At 46.1% G+C, this 23536-nt stretch overlaps 1 protein-coding gene across 1 annotated transcript in view; it reads right to left on the bottom strand.

Moving 5' to 3' along the window:
• Sorcs3 (sortilin-related VPS10 domain containing receptor 3) overlaps window positions 1-23536 on the bottom strand; it is a gene marked incomplete at its 5' end in the record, with an annotated part of 574832 nt that overhangs the window by 324010 nt on the left and 227286 nt on the right. Inside the window, one exon of the mRNA XM_005403919.1 lies at window positions 7456-7555. Coding sequence (XP_005403976.1) covers window positions 7456-7555 — 100 coding nt within the window. The remainder of the gene's footprint in view (window positions 1-7455; window positions 7556-23536) is intronic.

Below are 23536 nucleotides of genomic sequence, written 5' to 3' on the forward strand. Positions count from 1 at the left end.
TGGTCCAAGTTTCCTTCTTTTCTTTCTTCATCTTTTCCTTTCCCACATTTCCCCTGAACACATCTCCCGATGCCTTGCTCTAGCCTCTTGGTAACTATGTTAATTTATGAGGCAAGAAAAACAAGGTGGCTGTGAATTAACAAGAGCTGGGCCATTTCTCTTCATCAGCAGAACAATCAATCTTCACGGGCAGTCAGCAGGTTTGGTTTTAAGAGACAGGGAAGAAGACAGGGAAAGTGAAGGCGGCATGACTTCTGGATAAGGCAGGAAGCGAGGCTCTTCAAAAATCCAGGCTTCTGGAAGCCCGGTCCTTGCCAAGGAAGTCCGGAAGCAGGCAGCAGGCAGGGGAGGCCCTAGCACTCCTGTGGTCAGCACTCGAGGCGGGGCTGGGCAGCAGGGCCCTTGAAGATCCTAAATTCCGGTCTGTGATGCCCATCCCAGCTCCATTCAAGTAGGAAAACTGATGCAGATCCCAGCAAGAGAGCCTACTGAATTGCATCCCTTGGCGCCCAAACCACATTGCGATCTCCAAATTTTCATGCGTAGCCTCCCTTATCACCCACAAGATGGTCTACGATGCCAACTGGGCAGAGGGGCAACAGTGGATGCAGCACAGCCTGCCAGCACCCAAACCCCAAACTCTGCATCCTAGCCTGTCTAAAGCATCGCAAAATGCAGAAGTTTCCTACAAAAAGCTACGCGCAAAAATCTCATACAAATCAGAAAATGATAGCAAGGATATTAAGAGTCACTGGCCACACCAGGCCCTTATATTGTTATGGCAAGAGTCATCCAGAACCTTGTGCTGGAAGCCCTTTTGCAGAGGAGTGGATAAAGTCCCACCTGGCTGACCCCTTTGTTGTCATTGCCTGAGGACTCCAGCTCCGCCTTGCTGTTTGCCTGTGTGCATCTTCCAGATGGACTGCACATGTCTGAAAGCTGGAACCATCCCTCCTACAGAAAACTTGGCTCCGAGCTGGGTGCTTAACAGACTGCTTAATGGCCTCAGACTACCTTCCCATGTTCATTGCTTTCTGCATTGTTTCAGCATGAGAGACTTCAGGATCTGTGAACTGAAGGTGTATTACCCTACCATTTACTTTCCCCAACCCTCTAATAATCTTGGGAGACACGCATCAGAAAAAGCAGGACTCCAACATTTTAAAATGTTCTGTTTTGTTCTGTTTTGTTCCCCAAGATGTCAGAGAGACCTCAGGGCTATGCTGCTGTTTCTGACTCAAGTGTCCCCAGCACCAATCACGCACGCAAAGCCTCCGCAACAATTTAACAGAGGCAATGTGCTATCGGAGAAATCTGGCTGGTAAATCCCACTGTATGTCTGCAGGGTAGCCTGAAAGTAATTATGCTTCTCACTGGTAAATCAATTAGGAATGGAAGCTCCAACGCTACCAACTCTTGGAGCAGTTTCTCCCTCAAAAAACTAATCCTGTAACACTAATGGGCAGAAAACCCCAGGCAACAGGCTAGTGATCATAGTGTGGTGGCTGCAGGTCACCTGTGGCAGTGGCCGCCAACCCTGAGGTCATGGAGAGGTGGAAAGGGTTCACAGATGCCCCCTTACCAGCTATCTTCCTACCAGATGGGCTACCGCTTGAGCATTAGTTTCCTCACCTGTCAAATGGGAATAAAGCTACCAGAGTCATGGACTAATTCTGACACTTAAAATATAGTGGTGAACTAAGCCCCATGCCTCAATTTTCTTGTTTGTTCAGAATAAAGAAGTCATAATTCTCTTCTGACGTCAGATCTTGCAGCATGCACACACAGAGGGGCAGCACTCTTGTGCTCTGCAGCAATTTGGTCATATTCCCGGGCAGTTACACCTGTGTGCTCTCTCTACCATTTCCAACACATTGTTTCCAAAGCTGCAGGTGACAGCTGCTTTTGAGCCACAGCAATTAGACAAAAACACACCTCCATTTCCCTGTTCACTCAAAGATTTGTTCTCAAGTAGATTCACCTACGGGAGTTAAGCTGTTCTCTGATCCAGGCACATAGTCCTCAGCCTGACTGTGCAAAGCACAGCTCTGATAAACACAGACTTGACCTTGGCATTTGCCCATCTTCAGGGGCCTAAGGATAAGACTCAACTGATGGTAATGAATTCCGAGGGCCTGGGGCTGTTTATCTCCTGCAAGGGGAAGGAGAAGCTGCAAGCTGAAGCTCACCCACTCGCATCACAGCAGAGCCATCCTTGGGCAGACAAACCCTGCGCATTACTGCTTCCAGAACTCATGCACTGCCCTTCATCTTCCAAGTGTGAGGCTCAGAAGTACCCAGCAATGCCGAGCTCCCTTAATACAGTTGGGCTCAAACCCAGATGATGATCTAATTGGCCAGTGGCCAGAGAAAGGCAAACATTCAGAGATGCAGAATCCACATCAAATAAGGCCATGGCAAGCCAAGGTCATTAAAATAATGTGGAGGCCACAAACCACAAGATGGTCCAAGATGACTTCAACGGGAGCAGCTCCAAGTATTTCACATCCATACTCTTATTTTGACAGGAAATTATGTCTGCTACATAGAATGATGACACCCTGCTCACAGCCTGTGAGACACTGCTAGTCCAAATCCCCACTTCCTCAAAGAAGCCAAGCATTGCTAAATGTATCTTGACGAATTTGTCCCCGAAATACACCCAGCGGGAAAGCTGTTGCAGATCCATCATTATCTTACTGCTGTCTAAAGAGGCTGAGAGGGTTAGAGACCCATGTAAATAAAGCTCCTGAAAAGGAGCTTAGCATACTAGTGTTCAGTGATTGCCAGCTAAGATATCACTGGTAGAATGAACTATACACATGGTAACACTTTTGCTTTCAACCTAATGCTTTATTAGCTCTCTGTATTGAGAGATTCTGTTATCAAAAAAAGTGTTAAAAAGTCAACAGTTAGCTTTTAGAGCAACTATATAAATACAAGCACAGTTTATTGTTTTAACAGTGGCAACAGATCTCATCTGATGCGGTCATAGCCCCCAAGGATAGCCGCAGCCATCTGTTATACAAATAACTCACTAGTGAAAAGCAAATACTTCCATGAGATTAACTGAAAAATCTGCTGGAGTTCACTGTCATTAGCTGGCCAATAAACATGGGGAGCTAAAGAAAATGTGGGTATTGAAAGCATCAAAAAAATCTTACTTAATGCAAGCTGAAAAGAGAATTTAGGCGACCTCACAGGTTTAAACTTCCTTATATATTCAAGGAGGAGAGTTGAAAAACAGTTGCATTACAATTACGAAAAGCTCTAGATTAATAAAGGAGAGTATTTTTATTCATATTAAACTGTCACTGTACCTAAGTGGCTGGAGAAAGGGGTATTGCACACAATTGAATACTCTGGTTAAGAGAAAGTCACTATGTAGCCTATGTATGTGTTATCAATATCCAGGATCTCCAAATACAGTCAAAGCCACTTAACACAGTGAAACAGAATCTAGCTTCATCTTTCTTTGACAATTCATAAAATAGCTCAGGATCATACCAGGTCCTTCTGAACATTAATTTCTCTTACTATTTTCTTTCTTTAGTAATAAATTCAAGGAAGAAAGAAAGGAGAAATAAAAAGAATTAAGATGTGTTATGTATCTACAATAGATGATAGGAAAGGGAAAGAAATTGGTCAAAGGAAGGAATGACTGGGAAGAGGAAAAGAAGAAAAAAGAAAGAAGGAAAGCAAAATATAAATACATATATATCTATATATAAATATTGATATAGATAGATATGAATAGCTGCAACAATGTATTGCTGATGTCTGATGGTGTATTGCAATGAATAGTTAATGATTACAATTTTTTATGTTCTGATCGACTTTGCATGCTTGTGTCTGGTGGTCTGAGCAACTGATTTGAAGGTGACAATATGCAATGGAAGTAGGTGAACTCCTACCATCTTGTCTAGTGAAACTCTGTATTATCTCTAATGTTTTATCTAAGAATTATTTTCTTATTCTCTTTAATGGCTTGAGCAATCTTTCATTCTTGCATCTGGTAATCTGAGCAATGTAGTTGAGGATAGTGATATGTAATGTAACAACCACTGTTGATTTGTATTATTTTGTCCTGAGACCCTGTATCACTTTGAAGGTTCTTGCTTTGATCTGTTTATGTTCGTGATACTGGTATGCTGCTACTGTTCTGTTTTTTGTTTGTTTGTTTCTCATTTACTACTCTCTTTAAAGTAAAAAAAAGATGTGTTATGTACATGTTATATACCAGCTCACCAGGATGAGTGTGATCATTATGCATTCTAAACATGTAGCATTAAAAAATTTTAAAAATAAATAAATCTGTGACACCAGACTGTCATTTGTCTTTCTCCAATCCCAGTGAGAAAAAAACATGCCTTTTGCTTTCTGATGTCAGTGCCTCTGAGGGGGGTAGTTAAGTGTTCTTTGGTGATGCTTTTCCAATGAGACAAAATAGAACTAGTTTGTTTATGAGCAATAATCCCTGTGGGAAATTGCTCCAGAGAGCCCCTGGCATGGATGTCACCTTTGAGAAAGACAAACTGGGGTGTCATTTCTATGCTGATGATCTCCAAACCCCAGCTCTACCTTTTTTCCAACCCTGAGTACCTGCCTAAACTTGCCTTCTGTCTCCCTTATGCCTAAGAACTTCTAAGTTGTGCTAAGGAGAGTTCACACTCAGAAGTAAAGGAAAACAGCAAAATATGAAACAAAACCTCAGGAGGACAGTTTCCAACAGCAACACATGTGACAGAGAAGACCAAAATGGACAGGAACAGGTGGGATCCTTCATGTGCCACTGAGAAAAAGCACTGCAAAGATGCTGATCTGCACGAAATGTAACCAGTCTTGCTATGGTCCTGATAAGAGAGAGCCGAGTGCTGATGGGTACCCTTCCTGTACAATATGCCCAGTTCCTGCTCCTCCCAACATGCATATACTCACTGTGATTCTACCAGACCCCAAAGTCACCCTGAGGGCATTAGAAAAACACTAAGCTGGGAGTCAGGAGACCAACAGTCACTAATGCCCTCAGTACCTGGGGTGGGACACTTGTTTGTGGGCCTCAGCTGCTCCTCAGTGAAGGGAGATGAGTGGAGGAAGGATACTCATCACTGCATACTTGATTCAATTATCTTGTGTGCCCCTTATGGACATGGACCAAACTTTAATTCCTTGTTTCAGTTCTCTCATCACTGAGACAAAATACCAAACACCCAAAGTTAAGGAGGAAAGGTTTATTTAGCTCACAGTTTGTGGAGGTTTCAGTCCATCATTGGCAGGCTCCAAAGAAAGGGTCATGGCAGACAGAGTTGCACAGGAGAAACAGGTTACAGTGGGCAGAAGGTAGCAAAGCAAGCAAGGGACAAGACAAGCCTCTTCCTGTCCCTTATATTGTATCCAGGCTACTGGGATTAGGTTGGTGCCAAACCAATCACTGGACTGATTTAGTAATCACTCACCATTAATCCCAGCACCCTTAATCTTAGCAGTGCACCGTGAATCAGTCACACGCTCTAGACTCAGCCACCTCTGAAAAAGCCCCACTTATAACCGCATGAGGCTTTGGGGGGACATCTAGACACAGCCATAACATTCCTGATCATGCAGCAGTCTCAAACCCCTGGGCTACAACTGTGCGGGAGGAAAGGGTGAAAAGAACGGGTTGATGCAAATCCATCTGCACTGACAATCAAGAGTTGTGGGTTCCAATTCTGGGTCCTTTTTCTGCCTGGCTATGTGGGCTTTTAGGATTCAGGATTCTCAACTGTAAAATGAGGTTGTTATTAAAAATGAATGATTCTAATCCAGGACTCCATGGATGTCTTACATCCATGGTTGGGATTTGGGGTATTCACAAACCCCTCAAGATGTGTAGAAATTTGTTTATGCCACAGGACCATTTCTAGAGAAAAAGTCTAGAACTTCAATCACATCTGCAAAAGGACTGCAGTGCAAAACCTGCTAATCGGCACTGGAGTAGATGAACTCTATTATCTCTTCTAGCTCTAACATTCAACAGTTCAAATAACAACGCTGAAACATATGAACATGCCAAAATTTTGGGATAAAACAAACAGAAAACACTCAGCTGAAACAATAACAGGTATAAGATCAGCCATCTTGCCTATGAAGGATTTGGTACTTGAATATTGAGTACTGTCTCGGTGTCTGGAAACCCCTGGAGTGGGCTGGACCTCTGAACTATAGATCACCAATGCTCAGTCAGGGACCAGCAAGCCAGCTTGTTCCCTTGCTTGAGTGTATTTCGGGTCATCAGAGGAAAGACATAGAAGACAAAGCTGTGTGTCATGATGCAAAGGGTTGGAGTCAAAACTATTCCGCATAGAACAGCATAAACAATCATTCTCAGCCACAGCTTGGACCCTATCACGTCAGAATCAAAGATTGGGGGTTCTGCCCAGTGGAAGGAGGTGCTCTCCTCAGCCTGCCTGGTTGAAACAAGGGTTTGCAAGACCCCGCTGAATGCAAGCTGCATTTCCAGCCTTCTGGAAATACGAAAATGACTTTGCATATGGTCATTATGGTGCAGGTGTGCCTAAGTGTTTGAACAGAAGAGCTTTCCTAGCTGGGGAAAGATTACATCTTCCTGAGTCCAGTACTGTACTACAGAATTTATTTTCTGAAACCACCCATCGCTCTACTGAATGTAGGGCTCCTCTTTGAAGTAGGCCTCCATGCCCAAGGTCTGAGCCTAATATGCTTTCCTCCTCCCGTGGGGCTCTCACAGGTACGAAGAAGGAGAAGCAGAAGAAGCAGCTGAGGCAGGAAAAGTGCTCCATGTGAGCAAGAGGCTCTCCCAAACTAGACCAGTAAGAAGAGGGCTTCAGAAAGACCCAGCTCTGAAGGACAGCACACTCATGCTTAGTTCTAAATCTGCTACACACCCACTGCCTGCTTCAAGTTAGAAGATTACTTAATTTATCTGAGCTTCAGTTTCTTTACCTGTAAAGTGTGACAAGAATAATCTCTAACCCATAGATTCACTGTGTACATGAACGAGGTAAGACAGGTGAAGCACTCAGCACCATTCCTGGTCTAGAGGAACCGTTTCCATAGCCAGATAATTTTACTGGTAGGGTTGCTGCTACTGTTGTCATCACTATTATTACTATCAACTGCCAGGCGCAGTGGTATGTGCCTGTAATCCCAACTAGCTGAGAAGGTGAAGTGGGAAGATTGCAAATCTGAGGCCAGTCTGGGGAGTTTAGCCAGATCCTGTCTCAAATTAAAAATCTTAAAAACGGTTGGAGGTATAGCTCTCTGGGTTCAGTTCTCAGCATTAAAAAATTACCAACAGTGTGTGTGAAGTTCCCAGCATATAAACCAGGTGCTCTATAACTAATTCTGTGAATTGTTTTTTTTTTTTTTTTCGTAACTTGGTTCTCAGCAGTGCTCCTACCCAGCAGGGGTGCTCAGGGCAACTACCCTGCCTCTTACCTTCCTTTGGTTGGTGGGATTGACGTAGAGGTAACTGAGAACAGTCTTCAAACCCACTTTGTCATTCAGCTTTTCATAGGTGGTGCCGTAATCTGTTGACCTGCAGTAAGAAGAAAGAGAACAAAAGAAAGAAAAAGGAAGAGATTGTTTTTATTGAGCAAGGGATGATGTTTAAAGGGAGTCATGCTCCCCAGTCCTGCGTCTTTGTTCCCAAATCAAATGAGTGCTTGAAAGTGTTCTTCAGAGATAAAAAGCCTCATTAATTTGAGAGGAGCAATTAGACCGACGCATCTGCTTACCACCTAAACTTGCTCCTCTTCACTCATGGCCTTTCTCAGAGACCTACTTTCTTGCCCTTTGTGAAGTTGCGCAGTAACCCCAGCTGCTGCAGACTGCCTGTCTCCCGTGGGGCTCTCTGTAAGGTGCTCAACAGGGGGCCAAGTTCCCACTGCCCGGCCTCTGTGCAGGAGCTTAAGGTGGAGGACAATGAGAGGATGCCGGACCGTTCCTAGACTTCAACCAACATCATATCCCTTTCACTAAGCCCGAAGCAACGGGACTCTCAACAGGGCAGGAAGGCCCAAGGACTTGTGGGGTCTAATGGCCCAACAAGGTCACTCCGGACAAAGGGTTTGATGCTTTACACAGGGGCAGTGGTGTGCCCAGGCTGAAAGCCAGTGGCTCGGAAAGGCTTCTGTGGTTCATCCTTCCCGTTTTCCTCCTGGATACCTGCTCCTCGTCTGAGCCTAATTTCCTGCACACTGACCTCAATTAACAGCTTAGAGAGCAGAGGCAGGTCACCCCATGGCGCCTTCCTCTCCACCCTGCCCTTCCTCAGCAGCAGAGGACAAGAAGGGCCAGAGAGCGGATTGAGAGTAGTGGGGTCATCCAATCTTCCACCTGGTCCCACTCCCCCACCCGTCATCGGCGTCCACCACCTTCCTCCATGTCCTTCCTTGGCCTCAGCTGGGACACTTCTCCAGCTCAGGCGCAGGAAGTGCACAGAGGCCAGCGCGTTTGCTCCACTGTCAGTGCACCTTGTTTTGCACTCTGTCTTGATCTCAGTCCAAAGCGCTAACTCTGTGCCTGGCTTTGGTTTTGTATCCAAAACCAGCTGCCACGGCATCTTTTTTAGCCTTAATTTATCTCCAAACTGTAATCCGATCCTGTGTTGGCCCAGAGCTTACCTTGCAAAGTCAGTGGCACAAATATGCAACGACTTATAAGGGTTTGCCCATCCTAGTCAACCTAGCACACTGCCTGCCTCGGGCTCCATGACGGTCACCCTCAGATTCTCCGATAAGGCTTCATTCACTAGCCTTTTCTCAGAGCACTATTCACCTCTGCTGTGCACAAGAACACTTTGCCCCCTCATCCTTCTGCATCCAAGGGCCAGCATATATGCCTCTTCTTATCTGATCTGTGACAGCGCCTTGATAAGGACAAAGCTCACAGAACGTAAACTTTGGGCATGGCAAAATCTCTGTTTCTTTCCTAGATCTGCAGCTTTCTCATTGCATGACCATGTGCAAGTTACTCAACCTGCTGAAGCTGCATACTTCGTATATGAAAAACGGAGCTAATTTAATCTCACAAGCATTTGTGAGGATGCAAAAATATAACCTACTCACAGGATGCAATAAACTGAAATATTAAAAAGTAAGAAAAAGGTGTGGAAGAGGTCCTTACACATCATATACATTTCACACATTACTGACTAAGTAAATGTCAGTATTTCAAATCCCTCCCTAGGCTACTGCCCACGTGGGCATCAGTTATACTAACTTTAATAGTCAGTCCCCCAAGAGGCTGGCTTCTTACAAGTGTCCTGTCCACCTCAAGCACAGAGCTCTAAGAAGCATGTCCAATATTTCTCTTTGCCTTTACCACTAAAAACCAGCTCAGCCTCCAAGTTTTCCTAATTCTGTCTCCTAAATAACTCGGATCCCTGATGTCCTCCCCATTCCTATGCCACTGTGTGGCTCACACAGTATTTTCTGTGACCAATGTTCTTTGATGTTCTTCTCCTTCCCTCCCCGATCCTCCACACTGCTATCTCCAGCTTGCATCTCATTCGCCGGGACCTGTCCCCCGCACTCCCGGGCCAGTGATCACCCACTACCAGCACACTGTCCCCAAGCTCCATTTTCCAAGCTCAGTGTTGTAAAATCCAGCTTCAGTCTCCTTTACAGGACCCATTTCCAGCCACTTGCTCTTCTGCTCCTCTCTCACAAGCCTCACGAAATGTTCCTAAACGTGTCCTGCATTTTGGTTGCTCGCCGCTTCTGTGTGCATCATTCCCATTATCAAGCCAGCCATCCTTTCTTCTTGGTAAACTTCCCTCCAACTTTCAACACCTAACTCTAATGCGATCATCCTTAAAACTTGCTTACAGGGAATAATTAATCACAATCCCATTTGTTTCTCCTGCCACCTTTGGACATATTCTATTACCAATCATCCTGTCTTCATCATCAGTATGCCTTGATTTGGACCTCTTTCTTGACTGATACTCCTTACAAACAAGAAGCATTAGCTATATAGTAGGAATGCCTTGTGTCGTGCCTGGTAAAAAAAAGTCCAGGTACAGTGGTACTCTGGTTTATGAACTCAGTTCTGTCCACGATCCTGGTTGCAAACCAAACTGGGCGAGAATTGAATCAAATTTCCCCATGAGCTCAACATTGAACCCAACCACTGAATTTGATTTGGTTCTCATCCAACTCGGTTTGTAGCCAGAACCATGGAAAGAATCAAGTTTGTGAACCATTTTGGTGTTGTCTTACTTTGCCTTTATTTGTGAGAGTGGATGAATGCATGAATGTGTGAGTGGATCCAAACATACTCTGCGGTTTTTAACCACCTGCTAAGGTTCAGTGACAACTCAGCACATAGCCATTCCTAGAAATCACTTGTGGTGCCGTGGACACCATCATCATTGCACAGATCGCTGAGTATCTCATGCCAAGGAAGGATCTGCACTTTGCTCACTCTAGGATGAAGAGGAAATGACCACTTGACCCATCACACTGAGCAACTATGTTCCCTGGTGCAGCGCAAGAGACAAACCATGATCTCTAGACTGCCCATGCATTCTTTTATTAACCCAAATAAAAGTATTTGGTAGAATGAATTATGTCTGGGTTCTACATTCCTTATAGCATAGATAGAGCATGGTGTGAGAAAAGAACACAGAGGTTGAAGTCTCACTGATATACTCCAAGTGTTACCCAGGAGAAGCCACTTCTCTAAGCCTGTGATGGAAAAAATTATTCTGGTTCCTATTAAAATGTTAAGCCAGACTTTGTTCAAACATCTACAATAAGTGCAAATACTATCACAGTGGGGTTTGTAGTAGAAGAGAGATTTGGCTTAGCTCCAAATACAAAGAAAAGCAGGAATTTATAACCAAGGAGAAGGGTAGGGCGTCAGTGGATAGAAAATTCCTGAGGGTCTAGGATAACTCTTTGCTAAACTCACCCAATAGAATTTCTGCAGAATGCAGACTAGGGTGCTCAGATATTACCCGGGGAACAGTGGAGGATGAAGACTTTGATCATACAGCCAAGCTAAGGAATTCAGGCTAAACTTAGTATTTTTACTAAAATTGGGCTCATGAGAATATGCCCCAGGTTAGAACCTAGTTAAAAAGAGCTCAGAAGAGACTGACCGAATTTGGTGAAGAAGAGAAGCTTTGCCCAGTCCCATTCTATAGTATGAAATGTTTACCTCAGAAAATCACAAGGCCCCTCATAAACCTTCAACTTTATTATCTCAACAACACAGTGCTGGGCTGTGTTCCAGCTAGTGACTCTCCCCACACTATCTAAAGCAAGTATCTTCTAAGAGCTAAATTCTCAGGGCTCCCTGCATGACTGATATCGTAACAAACTTCCTTCTAGAATCGAAATAACTGTCATCAAAGGCAGCGTGCTTAGCACCACACACAGTCTCTCTCACAAGCCAGATTAGCACCGCCTTTGCTCTTCTCCAGAAGTGACTGCTGAGAACAGGGACTTCCCAACAAAGGATGCTCGCTGCATCTCTTCCCCCTCCGGCCTCCAGCGGTCTGCTCGTTCAGTCCAACCCTGAAGACCCCTCCGGCAGCCAGGAGGCCCGTGGAATCCTAGGTTCCCTCGACTGTCCTTTCAGCATGGACGCCGCACACGCCTTGCCTACAGCATTCTGTAGGCCCGCTTAGCCTGAGGAGAGGAGCAGATAGCACAGAGGTCTCAGCCTCGTGGCCAAAGACAGCTGTGCCCCAGAACTTGCTCCAACACCAAAGCAAACCATCTTCGACCTTGCAGCTGCATACATGGGCCATGGCAGGGGTCACTCAGAGGAGACAGGTTCAACTCACTGTAGGTAAACCCATCCTCCCAAATTTTGACAGTGCTTTTATAAAACGGAAGCGCTCAGTACACTGACACGTGCACCCGGCTCCCACCACAAGCTAACCCTCTGCCTCTGTGTTTGCAGTTGCTTGGGCACACGGCTGACGTGGAGAGCAGCACGTGAGCATGTGTGCAGCCACAGAGCCCACGTTACTCCAGCTCTACCTCACTGGTGTGTGTGTGTGTGTGTGTGTGTGTGTGTTTGCACGGGCACGCGCAGGTGTGTGGCATGTTGCAATGGAACCATGCTGTGCATGGTTTCTTCTGCATTTGTGAAAGAAGCATTTTCAGGGCGGTATCTCCTTGTGAGGTCCCTGGGTCATGTTCTTCTCTGTGTGCAACCTCCACCTTGCTGGGTATGGACAACATTTTCTCCAGGAAGGTTGAATCACTCACCCTACACTGCCAGGTACCCCGAGAGAAGAGGGACCGCCCTCCGCTACTCCCCAGAGGTGTGTTGGGCCACTCTAGGGGAGGATATTGACTCCAGGCTGAGCCCATGCCCCCATCACAGACCTCTCCCCTCATCCTCACAGGTGTCACAATGTCCACGAAGACTGGTGCATTGTGGCCCAGACCTACAGGTGCCTGGCTGCTCTGGGAGGACCACGCCACCAGTGCAATCTCAGCGGAGGACATGTGAAAGTAGAACACACCTTCACTCACTCAGCAAACACCACGCTTCTCATGAACTGCCGGGGTTCAGGGAGCTGGTGGCCCTGTTGTTTTAAAAGTGAAAGAGCAGGAGCTGGGGATTTAGCTCAGTGGCAAAAGCGCCTGCCTGGCAAGCGCAAGGTCGTGAGTTCGGTTCCCGGTACCGGAGAAAAACCAAAAAAATAAAAAAAAAAATAAAAGTGAAAGAGCAGAAAAGAAAATGTTTCTGCCAAGGCAGCACTGCCAGCCAACGAGAACTGAGCACAGCCTAGCGCCCCTGCCGCCCTCCTCCAGAGGCGAGGAGGCTCTGCAGTGCTCTCTGCCAGTTCTCTGGGCACCGTCGGAGGTTGTGTAAAGGGGTGGACATAGCTCTCCTTAGCCTGGTGTCCCCTTCTGCTTGCTTCTGCTTGCTTATACCTGAGCCCCTCAGCCCCTCCTGTGTCCCTTTCCTCCTCTGCCCATGAGCTCTGTGAAATGAAGACAGCTTTGAGTCTCAGACCCCAAGTCCCCTTTCAGCCTCTTTCCCTACTCAGCAGGCTCCCTTCTGTGTGATGGGACCCAACATTAGCCAGTGACCGCTGCTCAGAGAATTGCTCTTCTTGTCAGCAACTTTTGTTTCGTTTCGCTCCTTTCTGAACACAGATCTTTTAATCCCAGCACCTACCCCAGGTCAGGCTTCTCCTCTCTGGCCACTTAGGAGTAGTTCAAACCTAGGTTGGCAAACTGTTATCTGTAAAGGGCCAAAGAGCAAGTATTCTACACTTTGCAGACCTCGGCCACAGGTACCATGGTCCCTGCCTTGCGATGGTTTGATTTGCAGTATGTGAGTTTGAGTGCTCCGTAGAGCCCACACCAGGAGCAGGATTTTGTTGGCCATGTGTCAGCAGTCAGCAGTCAGCAGTGAGCACACACTTCTGCGAGGAAGCAACATGCCACCAGGTCTGCGAGGAAGCCACGTGCCGCCAGGGCGTTTGGACATTGTGATTTGCATCCCGTCATGCCCTTACAATCCCCATCTGCATCTCCTGCTTTCTGGTCTGTTAAATGCACTTTTACTTATGATATTTCAGTTGATCATGGGGCCATCAGGATGTAACTCTGGCATAAGCCATTGAGCTTCTCTGTTCAGCTCTGCCCTTCCGGCTCAAAACAAATCCAACACAACCAGTGCATTATAGTGAGTCCATTCACAAAAGCAAGAGGTATGCTATTCAGGGCCACAAAGCTGGCTGGCTACAGTATCCCCACGACACTTATGTTCCACCCAGCCAGGCTCCCACCCAGATTTTGTTTCTAAAACAATTTCCCCAGATTCCTGCTAGGATATCTGATGACCTAGCTCAGCCTTCTCTGCCTGTCTGCGTGACAGGTCAGATGCCTGCCCTGTCTGCCTGTCAAGGCCTCCATGGTCTGCCCCTTCACCCGCCCACTTCCCATTCGCCCATGGTGCAAACACCCAGACTTTTTCCTTTCTGACTCCCAGCTCCAACACTGATTACACTGTGAAGATTTTCCTGCAACTCCAGCCCACTCCCGCCTCTGCATTTATATCAACAGTACCTAGGAGCTCCCTGTTTATTCCCTAACTGTGTGCTTTTGCACTTTCAGCACTTCCTAAAAGCTGCTTATGAAAAAAAATGAGAAATGATTTTTTTAAATTTCAGAAAATGCAGAGCATGGCTCTGAAAAAGCAAGCCTGGCAATGTTGCACAAAAGCAAGGATACTCAGAGCCAGTACTGGCGGTGTGAACTCTGCAGGTCTCTACCCCTCAGCTCAGACAGCAAGGTGGTTGTATAGATTCAACAGAGACTTCACCTAGCATCTGTCAAAAGCCACGGACCCATAAATGCTTGCAGCTGTCATTTTATGAACACCTTAAATTGTATTATTCTTAAGCACAATCATCTGGTTCTCTTATTTGTGATTTATACTCCTTACATTTAATCAGGGGTTTGGCTTGTGAAACCCAATAAATCACAAGATGATCATGGGCCACTGTTTCTAGTTGTCACCATGAAAGTACAATACGGTCTGGCTCCCTAGGAATCAAGACAGAATCATCCTTCAAAACGCCAGGCCTCAGGAAGCACTTACCAGCCCCTCCCCAGAATGCATTCCACTAAAATACACAGAGGAAAGCCAAAATCAAAGCCCACGAGGGATTAGGGGCTGCAGCGTGTGGTAATCATAGCCCGTGCCAAGGTCAGGGCCAAGAGTCCCACAGCACAGCTCCAGGCCAACAGTGCTGAGAGTCTGAAATAGAAAACCATTGGTGCTCCCGCCTGCCTGGTCCCTCCTCAGCTCACAGCCAGAACCCAAAGCCACATCAACTGCATCTCTGCAATGGCAGAAACCCATCCTGACCACAAATACCCAGCCAGACAACTAACTCCAGACCTCAAGCCAAAAGCAAGCAATTTAAACATCTTCGTTCTCTGAATGGGATCCGGTCCCACCCTGTGCTTCAGGAAAACCACAGGCTGGCTGATGCCAAGACATGCTCATGGGGGTCCACCTCTCAGGCAAAGAGTGGAGCAGTGAGACAAGGTAATTAATTCACCTGCTCTTCCTCCTGCCCTAGACACTGGGAGAAGAGCCATCTGTGGTTCTAAATGCGAAACACTAAAGGTTGCCTGGGCCCAGAGGCTAGCATCATGCAGGAGTCGTGGCTTAGCTCAGATAAAATGAGGCCCTAACAGCAGCACCATCACTGAATCTCATTTGGGATGGAGGGATGTGGGGCAGCATCAGCGTTCCGATCCTTGGGTGGCCAGGGCACAGCACGCTAAGGACCCTCAGTTCAGACAGCCAGGGTATCAGGTTGTATCTAGAATTCAAAATGTCAAAAAATTCCCAACCCATCAGCTAAGAGGTCTGTTTGTATCATACTAGTAAAGGAATGCGAGAAGTTCTGTACAGAAAAAGAAAACCAAAAGCCAGTGTATGAGAAGGCATGATATCCTATAATTCACTGCTACTTTGTTTTGTGTGAACAAGCGTTACGGCAGGCATTGGGGAAAGGTGTCAAGGTAATTGACCTAGAAAAACCTAAGACATTAATCTTCATTTTTTAAAAAAGTCTCTTGAATAATAATATATTAAACTATTAAAAAGAAACATGGTGTGTGCCGACACAACAAAATAATATATTTTCATTAATTACAGGCATGTACAAAATGCATATAAAATGTAGAGAAAAACACAATTAACTGGCAAAAGCTGGAGCCTCTGGGTGGGAACTGGGAGGGGTGGCTACGGGGACTCGAGTTTGTAACGATGAAACATTTTGAAAATGAAATGTACCTGGATAACACGCACATAGTTAAAAGTCACAGCAATAAAGACATTGGCAATGAGCAGTCACAATGCAGAGCGGTAGATTAACACGTCTGCAAGGGAATCCTGTTACAGATGAACATTTGCGTTCAGAAAGGCAGACCAGCATCATCCTAAAAGGTTTCACTTCACAGTCAAGCAGATTTGGTTTCCAATCCAGCCTGTGGAAACTCAGGCTAATTGCATAAGTCTCATGTTTCACATCTGCTCAATGGGAATACAAATATTGCCCTGTATGATTTTTATGAAGCTTAAATAGCCCTAAAATCAGGAAACTCACTGTCAGGTGTTGGAAAACCCTATGGCAGACCGACAGCATCATCGCTGGAGGAGAAAGTGTCTCAGCATTTCTGGACAAATATCCGCTGAGGTACAGAGGCATGACCACCAGTAGACAGTACTGCCAACCCCTTCCCGTCTCATCATCCGCAAACTAGGAATAGGCCGTGGGAGGCTAGAGGAAGTGCTGCACAGAATCACGGACATCCTCCAGCAGGGGGCCAAGGCTTACAAAGTAAAGTCTAGGGAAAATGAGCTCCACGTTTTCACCTTGTTTTCCTGGAGACGAAAGTAACGAGGCTGAGAATAGAGGGTGCCGGACTGCTTCCCCAAGGCATCCCTGGAAGGCGGACGTTCTCCATTTCCCTTTAAAATCCACACACACAGTTGGGTCCTGCAACCCTGTATGATTATGCCGGTGCGTACTCCGCCAGAAACTTCCAGGACGAAAGCTCCACCACCACACAGAGGGACAGGGCTTGCGGGTGGGGCACTTCAGATATCCTCAAGCCCTCAGAACTCAAATCCCTTGCTTCATTCGTTTTTAAATCTTTTCCTTCTCTGTGATAAGCATGACTCCTCATGCACAGAGGGTGCTTGCTGCTGTCTTTAATTACTTTATCAAGTTGAGTCTCCCCTGCCCAGAGCACTCGGCCCCGGAGAGAGGACAGTATCTCTGTCTGTAAGTCCTCCTCCTTGCAGTCTCATCCGCTCGCCACTGTCCCCAGTTTGGAGCATGTGTCTTGATCAGAGGGGATGTGTCTGCTCTCTGGGGACATAATCTCTTCTGCTGCTGTGCTGGGCCATTATTTAACTTTTTGCACAGCAGGTTTCTTTCTTCAGAGTAAGTCCTCTGAGGTCAAGGGGCCGTCGTGGATGTCACTTTGAACACCTTTAACATGCCTAACAATGCCACAGAAGGTCGATATTCAAACTGAGAAAATGCAGCCCAGGAACTGAAAGCATTGGCGCAGACAGGTTCCTTTTTGAGTGTAAAAAACACTCACTGGGAGGCACAGACAACTAAGCCTGTGCCAGACTGTGGGAGTGGGATCCTACTGGCCACGTAGCGGAAAATAGATAAAGGTTTTCCAGCTCCTGCCATCGCCATCCTGGGAGGGCAGAAGCAGCAGTTCTCAAGCACCGAGGCGTGGACTGAGGCTCCCTGCCTTGAAGGTCCAGTGCTGTGTCATCCCATCTCCTGGGGACCTGAAATCTGAGTTTCACTTCCCATTGTTAAACGGATTCTTGAGTGACTGCTGCGCCCTCTGCATTGTCAGCTACACCGCATCATTTAAATAAACACTTGCCCGCCCGGACCTATGTTCCACACACTGAATGTTCCCAACAACACAACAGAGCTATAAAGCGTGAGAGACAAACCCAGCTCCTTAGAGCTTTCCCTTGAAAGGCCAAGGAAACAAAAGCAATTGGCTGAAGGTTGGGTTTATCTTGAAGTCTTAGTATTCCTCAAACCATTGCTGTGTCTCATAGACAGATGTCCCCTACAAAATCAAAAGAAAGCACATACATGACCTGGGCTGGCCAGGAGGGAGTCCACTGGCCTTGGATAAAAGGAATGTCATGCAAGCTCTTCTTTTTTTTCTGCTTTTGGGGATCGAACCCAGAGCCTTCACACTGGGCCTCTCCACTTCTCCCATCCTTCTGCAATTTTTATTTTGAGGTAGGGTCTGACTAGGTTGCTAAACTGCCCAGCCTGGGCTTAAACTTACCGTTTTCCTGTCTCAGCCTCTCTGTGTGCTGGGATGACAGGTGTGCCACTGCCCTCAGATTCTGGGGCCATTGTGAAAGACAAAAGTACTAAAAACTTACAGTCAGAATACATTTCAGAAAAGATAACATACAGCACAGATGTCAACTATAACCACGCCATCCAAAGAAAACTCAGTTAACATTTTCTTGTATCTTTTACTTTAATCTGTGGTATTTTGTAAAAAGTAAAAAAAGCCCTACTTTTCCCTTAAGATAATACTACAAACACTACTCACGCCCCTCAGTGCTTTTTAAGAATAGTGTTTTTAAAACCTTACAACGTTCCAATGTACGACTGTATCATAATTTTCTTTAACTATCTTCACTAGCCAGTTGGTCAGTTTCTGGCAAAATTCCTACATAAAATAAACTGAATGTGCATAGTGGCATATAAATCTCTATATGTGTCTTTATTTGTTTCTTGGAGCAGATTATGTAAGTGCAGTTACTAGTTCAAAGGATAACAACTATCATTCAGACTTTTGTTACAAACTTGCCTGCATGGAGAGCGTGTACGAGTACTAGTCTCACTGCACACTTGCTGTGGTGGATTGACCACTGGTGGTCAACTTGTAACCCCCAGCTGAACTGAGAAAGTGTGGTGCTGGGTGTGTGAAGCCCACCTGAAGACTTGCCAGCAGCATAAGAGGCAGACCTGGAGAAGAAGTTAGGCTGTTGGGAGCTGAGAAATGCTATTGGGAGCTGGTGGAAGCTATAAGGAGTTGTTGGTTCTGTTGGAGAAACTTTTCATGCTGGCTTTCCTGATGAACTTGGCTGTTTTCATCCTCCAAGTAGCTCGGGGCCTGGTTGTCACTGAGAATAGCTTTGGTTCACTTTGGGGGAGCTTGGTCCTCACTCTGAGCATTGCCTCCTGGCTCCAGCAGGGAAGAAGGAGCACTGCTCAGTCTCCTGAAAAAGCTTGCTGCATTGGCTTTCCTGATGGGAACTCAGCTGTCTTCACCAGTGGAGAAGCTCAGGGCCTCACTGTTACTGAGGATGGCTGTTGTACCTTCTGGGGGAGCTCTGGTTCTTACTTTGGCATTGCTTCCTGACTCCACTGCAGGTCCCTCAGCCTGCTAGCACAGATCTTTCATCCCACTGGAACAGACTTTCTAGATTCCACCACTGTCCTTTGGGCCTTCGCAGCACATGAGATATTGTTATGGGCTCTGAGCCTCCAGTTGGATTCGTGGGAGGCACTGTTATGAGCTGTAGGTCTTCAGCTGGACTCATCTAGCACATTATCACAGGATCCAGGTCCTTGGCTAGATTTCTTGGTTTATAGTGTGTGGACAGATTTCCTGCACTTTCTGATATATCATTCTTTGGGTGACTATTATAAATAATCTTATAAATATATGTCCTGTATTATATTGTTTCCCCTTGCAAAAGTATCTCCCAATCCACAACACTGGGTTTTATCATTTTGAACTTCTTGGACATAGATGTCTTCAGATACAAATGGATCTATATTTGGTACCAACACATTGTAGGAGTCTGTGAGACTTTAGCTATGTCTTTATATCAGAATACATGTTCCAAACTTTTAGGATTTAGAACTCTTTCATACTTTTAAAAGCTACTAAAAACCCCAAGAGAATTAATTATACCTAGCAATATGTATCATATTTGAAATTATATCTGCAAAATGTCTACATATTTCTGAACTTATTTTAAAGTAATAATAACAACTCTATTATATACTAACATAAACAACGTAATTTGATGAAAAGCAACAATTTAGTGAGAAAATTGGCATCATTTTCCTTTCCTGTGTGTGCAGACCTCTCTAATCTCTGGTTTAACAAAAGACAACTAATTCTGAGACCTGTTTCGGCACTCAGTCTGTTATAAGAACGTGTGTTATGTAGCTTTTTGTAAACACCTCTGTACATTTGTTTAAAAAATGCAAGTAAACAGAGCAAATAGCACTTTGTCATTATTAGGAAATAGTTCTGTATTCATTAATCTCCTGAAAAGCACCACAGGGACCCTCTAGGGTTCCTAGCCCACACTTTGAGAACTGCTGCTGTATGACAAATAATCTCCAGGACCCAAGAGGATTCTAATCTATAGCAGCTTTTTAGAAATCGCAGTCTGCAGAGTTCTCACAAATCCCCCCTCACTCCCAACAGCCTCCCTCTCTAGACCCTTCAAAGCTCAACTCTGAGCCCTGCACGGGGCTGTCTCATACTCTCATCCTCCAGGGGTGTGGTATCTCTGCTTTCCTGGGGCATCTTATCTCCACAGCACCGTCTGCTCTGCACCCTCGGACTTCCACAGTATTCTGTCCCCACCAAAACTCTGAGTTCTTCGAGGTCATGGATCAAGACTTTGGCACATGCATGGGCTTAGTAATTGGTTTCTCGGAAGACCGCTACCCTAAATCACACTGGCATTTAAGTAACTAATATTTGCATAGTGCTTTATCCAAAACACTTTCCCTTGCACTATTTCATTCGATTCTCAGGATGACCTTCTGACATACATAGTTCATCTCTGTCATAAAGCTGAGACAGAGACTTGGAGAGGTTAAGTGAATAAGTGCCACTGCTGGAGCGTGAACCCAGGTCAGCTGATTCCAGTGCTCAAAGGCTCCCTTCAGCACCCAGCCACTTCTGAAAGCAACAACTGAGCATCACGTGACAGGGGCTCCCTGACTTTTCTGCTCAGGAGATGGTACAGGCACTACAAAGGACAGCGTGTGCATCCACATCAGGACAGAAGTCCCGGTCTCCTGCTTAGCAGCACCATGACACCAGGGATATTGTCTCAACTTTCCAGGCCCCAGTCTCTCCGTCTCTAACATGGGCATAATCATTGCTACCAGGCAGGGACTGTAGGAGGACTCAGTGAGAAAACCTACAAAAATCCACACAAAGCACAGTGCAACCGTCAGCTCAGTTACTTGGCTGATTTTATTCCTTCCTAGAACTATCTTACTGCTGTTCTTTACTTCTCCCCTGGAAAACAAGAATGACTCAATGAGATGAAGACGGGCACTTCTTGTAGTCTGAGCAATCAGTCACACAGAAAAACATTTTATTCCAGACACCTGGATCTCAGTGTCACAGAGGCTACACAGGTCCACTCAAAAGTATGGCTGGGAAGGAGGGAGAGCCATTTTTACTGGAAGACATTTGCAACCAAGGCATGAGAGGGTCTGCAGGGGCCCAGCCCCCACCGCCCGCTCTCCTGGATGCACACAGTCATTCCTCAAGCCCTGTCTGCTCAGAGCCCCTGGAACTCTGCAAGTTTCCCGAAAGGGTCAGCTTCCTAGGGAGAGGGAGTGCTCAATGAGCCAAGGCCAGGTGCTGAGAGAAGCCAGAATGTCTCTTGGACAGTTAACAAACACAGGGGAGGGCGGTAATAGGATCCTATCAACCACCTCCAGTAGCTCAAACTTAAGCATTCAGCAAGTCTCATAAGTTCTGGTCTATTAGGTCCGGAGTCTTCTTGTTACAGACACTCCTGTTTCCAAATAAAAACAATACTTCACAGTTTGATTACTCTCCTCCTCTGTAAAATGAGAGAGTTAGAATCAATGACCTCAAAAGCTCCTGCCATCTCTAACATTCTGTGCATCTGAGCAAGCTTCAAATGGTTTCTGACTGCTTCCAAAATACAGATCTGTGCTCCAAGGGTGCAGATCTGTCACCACTGAGAGACCACTGAGGTCCTACAAAAGCTGTCTAAGCTAGGGGAATGTCTCTAAACGAGCACACAGCTGGCCACAGGCTGGCCAGCCTGCAAACCCCTAATGTGAGCAGCAGTGGAACTAAGAGAAAATCATGGGGTTACAAGAAGACCTGAACATCTCTCACCAGATAGAGAGAAGGCAAAATAGGAGTGAGTCCTGAAAGCCTACAGCTAACGCTCATTATTAAAAACCCCAGACCTGGGCCACCACAAACAGTGGGCAGGATGGCATAGCACACTGGTGAATGCTGGCACAGTCCTCTTATGGTCGAGCTGGAGGTAAGAGTCTTGGAAGGGGGGTAGACAGCAATTGGGAAAGGGGCTCGAGAATATTAGTACAAAAAAGTCTGCAGGGACAAGCAACCCGCTGCATCCCTAGTGCTTATTCCCTGGTCCACTGCAGGGTGACTATTTTGAATTAAATAAATGCATAAGAGAGAAATGCACAGGAAGCAACTAGGCCAAACGCAATGGGCTAGCAGAGGGGTGAGGTGCACAACCTTCAACCTCAGAGACAGTTTCAAAGCTTGGTCCTACCCCTTAGCAGCAGGTTACTTAGCCTCTTTCAGTTTCCTCATCTACCAAATAAGCAAAATGAACTGAACTACACACACCTACCTCAAGGGGTTGCTGCAGAATTCAAGGAGGAAGTTCACACAAAGCATCTATCATAGCATTAAACACGTTATTGGCTCCTATGAAATGGTACCTATTACTGACACGGTGATGATAACAAGGGACGCTGTCAGCAGGGGCAATGATGAAGGCGCTGACAACATCTATCTGCAATCGGGGCTGGGGATTTAGCTCAGTGGCACAGCGCCTGCCTAGCAAGCGCAAGGTCATGAGTTCGATTCCCAGTACCGAAAAAAAAAAACAAAAAACAAAAAACAAAAAACAAAAATCTATCTGCAATCAAAAAGCTCAGAGAAAAGGAAGAAAATAAGGAGGTGGGTTTCAAGGAGAAGGGCAAGTATGTTTTGGGAGGCCAACAGAAAGAAGTTTGTCCAAAACCCAGGACATGAAAATAATTAAGGGAATTGGGAAGAACTGAGAGGGAATAAGTTGGGAAAAGCAGAGTCTGACTCTGTGGAGGTCTGTGACGTCCACTTACAAGGCGAGCGTATCTTCTAGGAAATGAGGACCCCAAACCTTCCTGAAGAAGCCCGCTTCAGAACAACAGTCTATCTGCCACGTATACAGTGTTCAGTGAGGCACATCTTCCCAGAGCTAGAGATTTGTCAGGAACCCCTCTCAGCAGCCTGCGTTGACAGTAAGCTTGTGAGAAATGAGAGAGGGCCAGGCAGGGTGGAACATGCCCGTAATCCAAGCTACTCAGGGGGCTGAGGGAGGAGGATGCAAATCCAAGGCCAGCTCAGGCAGCTCAGGTGAATCTCTGCCTCAACAATAAATAAACTGGGCTTAGGGTGAAGCTCAGTGGTCTAGTGCTGGCCTAGGAGGTGTGAGGCCCTGGGTTCAATTCCCAGCTCCACCAAAAGAAAGAAAAGAAAATCAAGAAAGAAAGGAAAAGGAGACAAAGAGGCACCAACTGTTCTCAGACGTGGGCAGAGCCGAAGGAAAAGATCAGGCAACTAAGTTAGATGCTGAAAGATTCCAAGCCCGAGTGCCTACGAGAACAGTGTCACCCTGAAAAAGAGCAGAGCTGACATCTCCGTAGCTATTATAAACTGACTTTGGGGACAAAAAAGGAAAGAGAGAGAGAGAAAGGAGGAAGGGAGAGAGGGAAGGAGGATGGAAAGGAGGGAGGGAAGAAGGGAGAAAGGGAGGGAGGGAGGGAGGGAGGGAAGGAAGAAGGGAGGAAGGTAGATAGGTAGGTCCTGGGCTGGGTTCCCTAAAACCAGAACCCAAGTCTAGAACACTAGAATAGGCAAGCTGAAACATTCTCGAGGGAGTGTGCTCAGACCAAACCCAAAAGGAGAGAGGG

The sequence above is a fragment of the Chinchilla lanigera genome, unplaced genomic scaffold (genome assembly GCF_000276665.1).
Source record: "Chinchilla lanigera isolate Chin_1 unplaced genomic scaffold, ChiLan1.0 scaffold00084, whole genome shotgun sequence".
In the NCBI taxonomy this organism is placed as follows: Eukaryota; Metazoa; Chordata; class Mammalia; order Rodentia; family Chinchillidae; genus Chinchilla; species Chinchilla lanigera.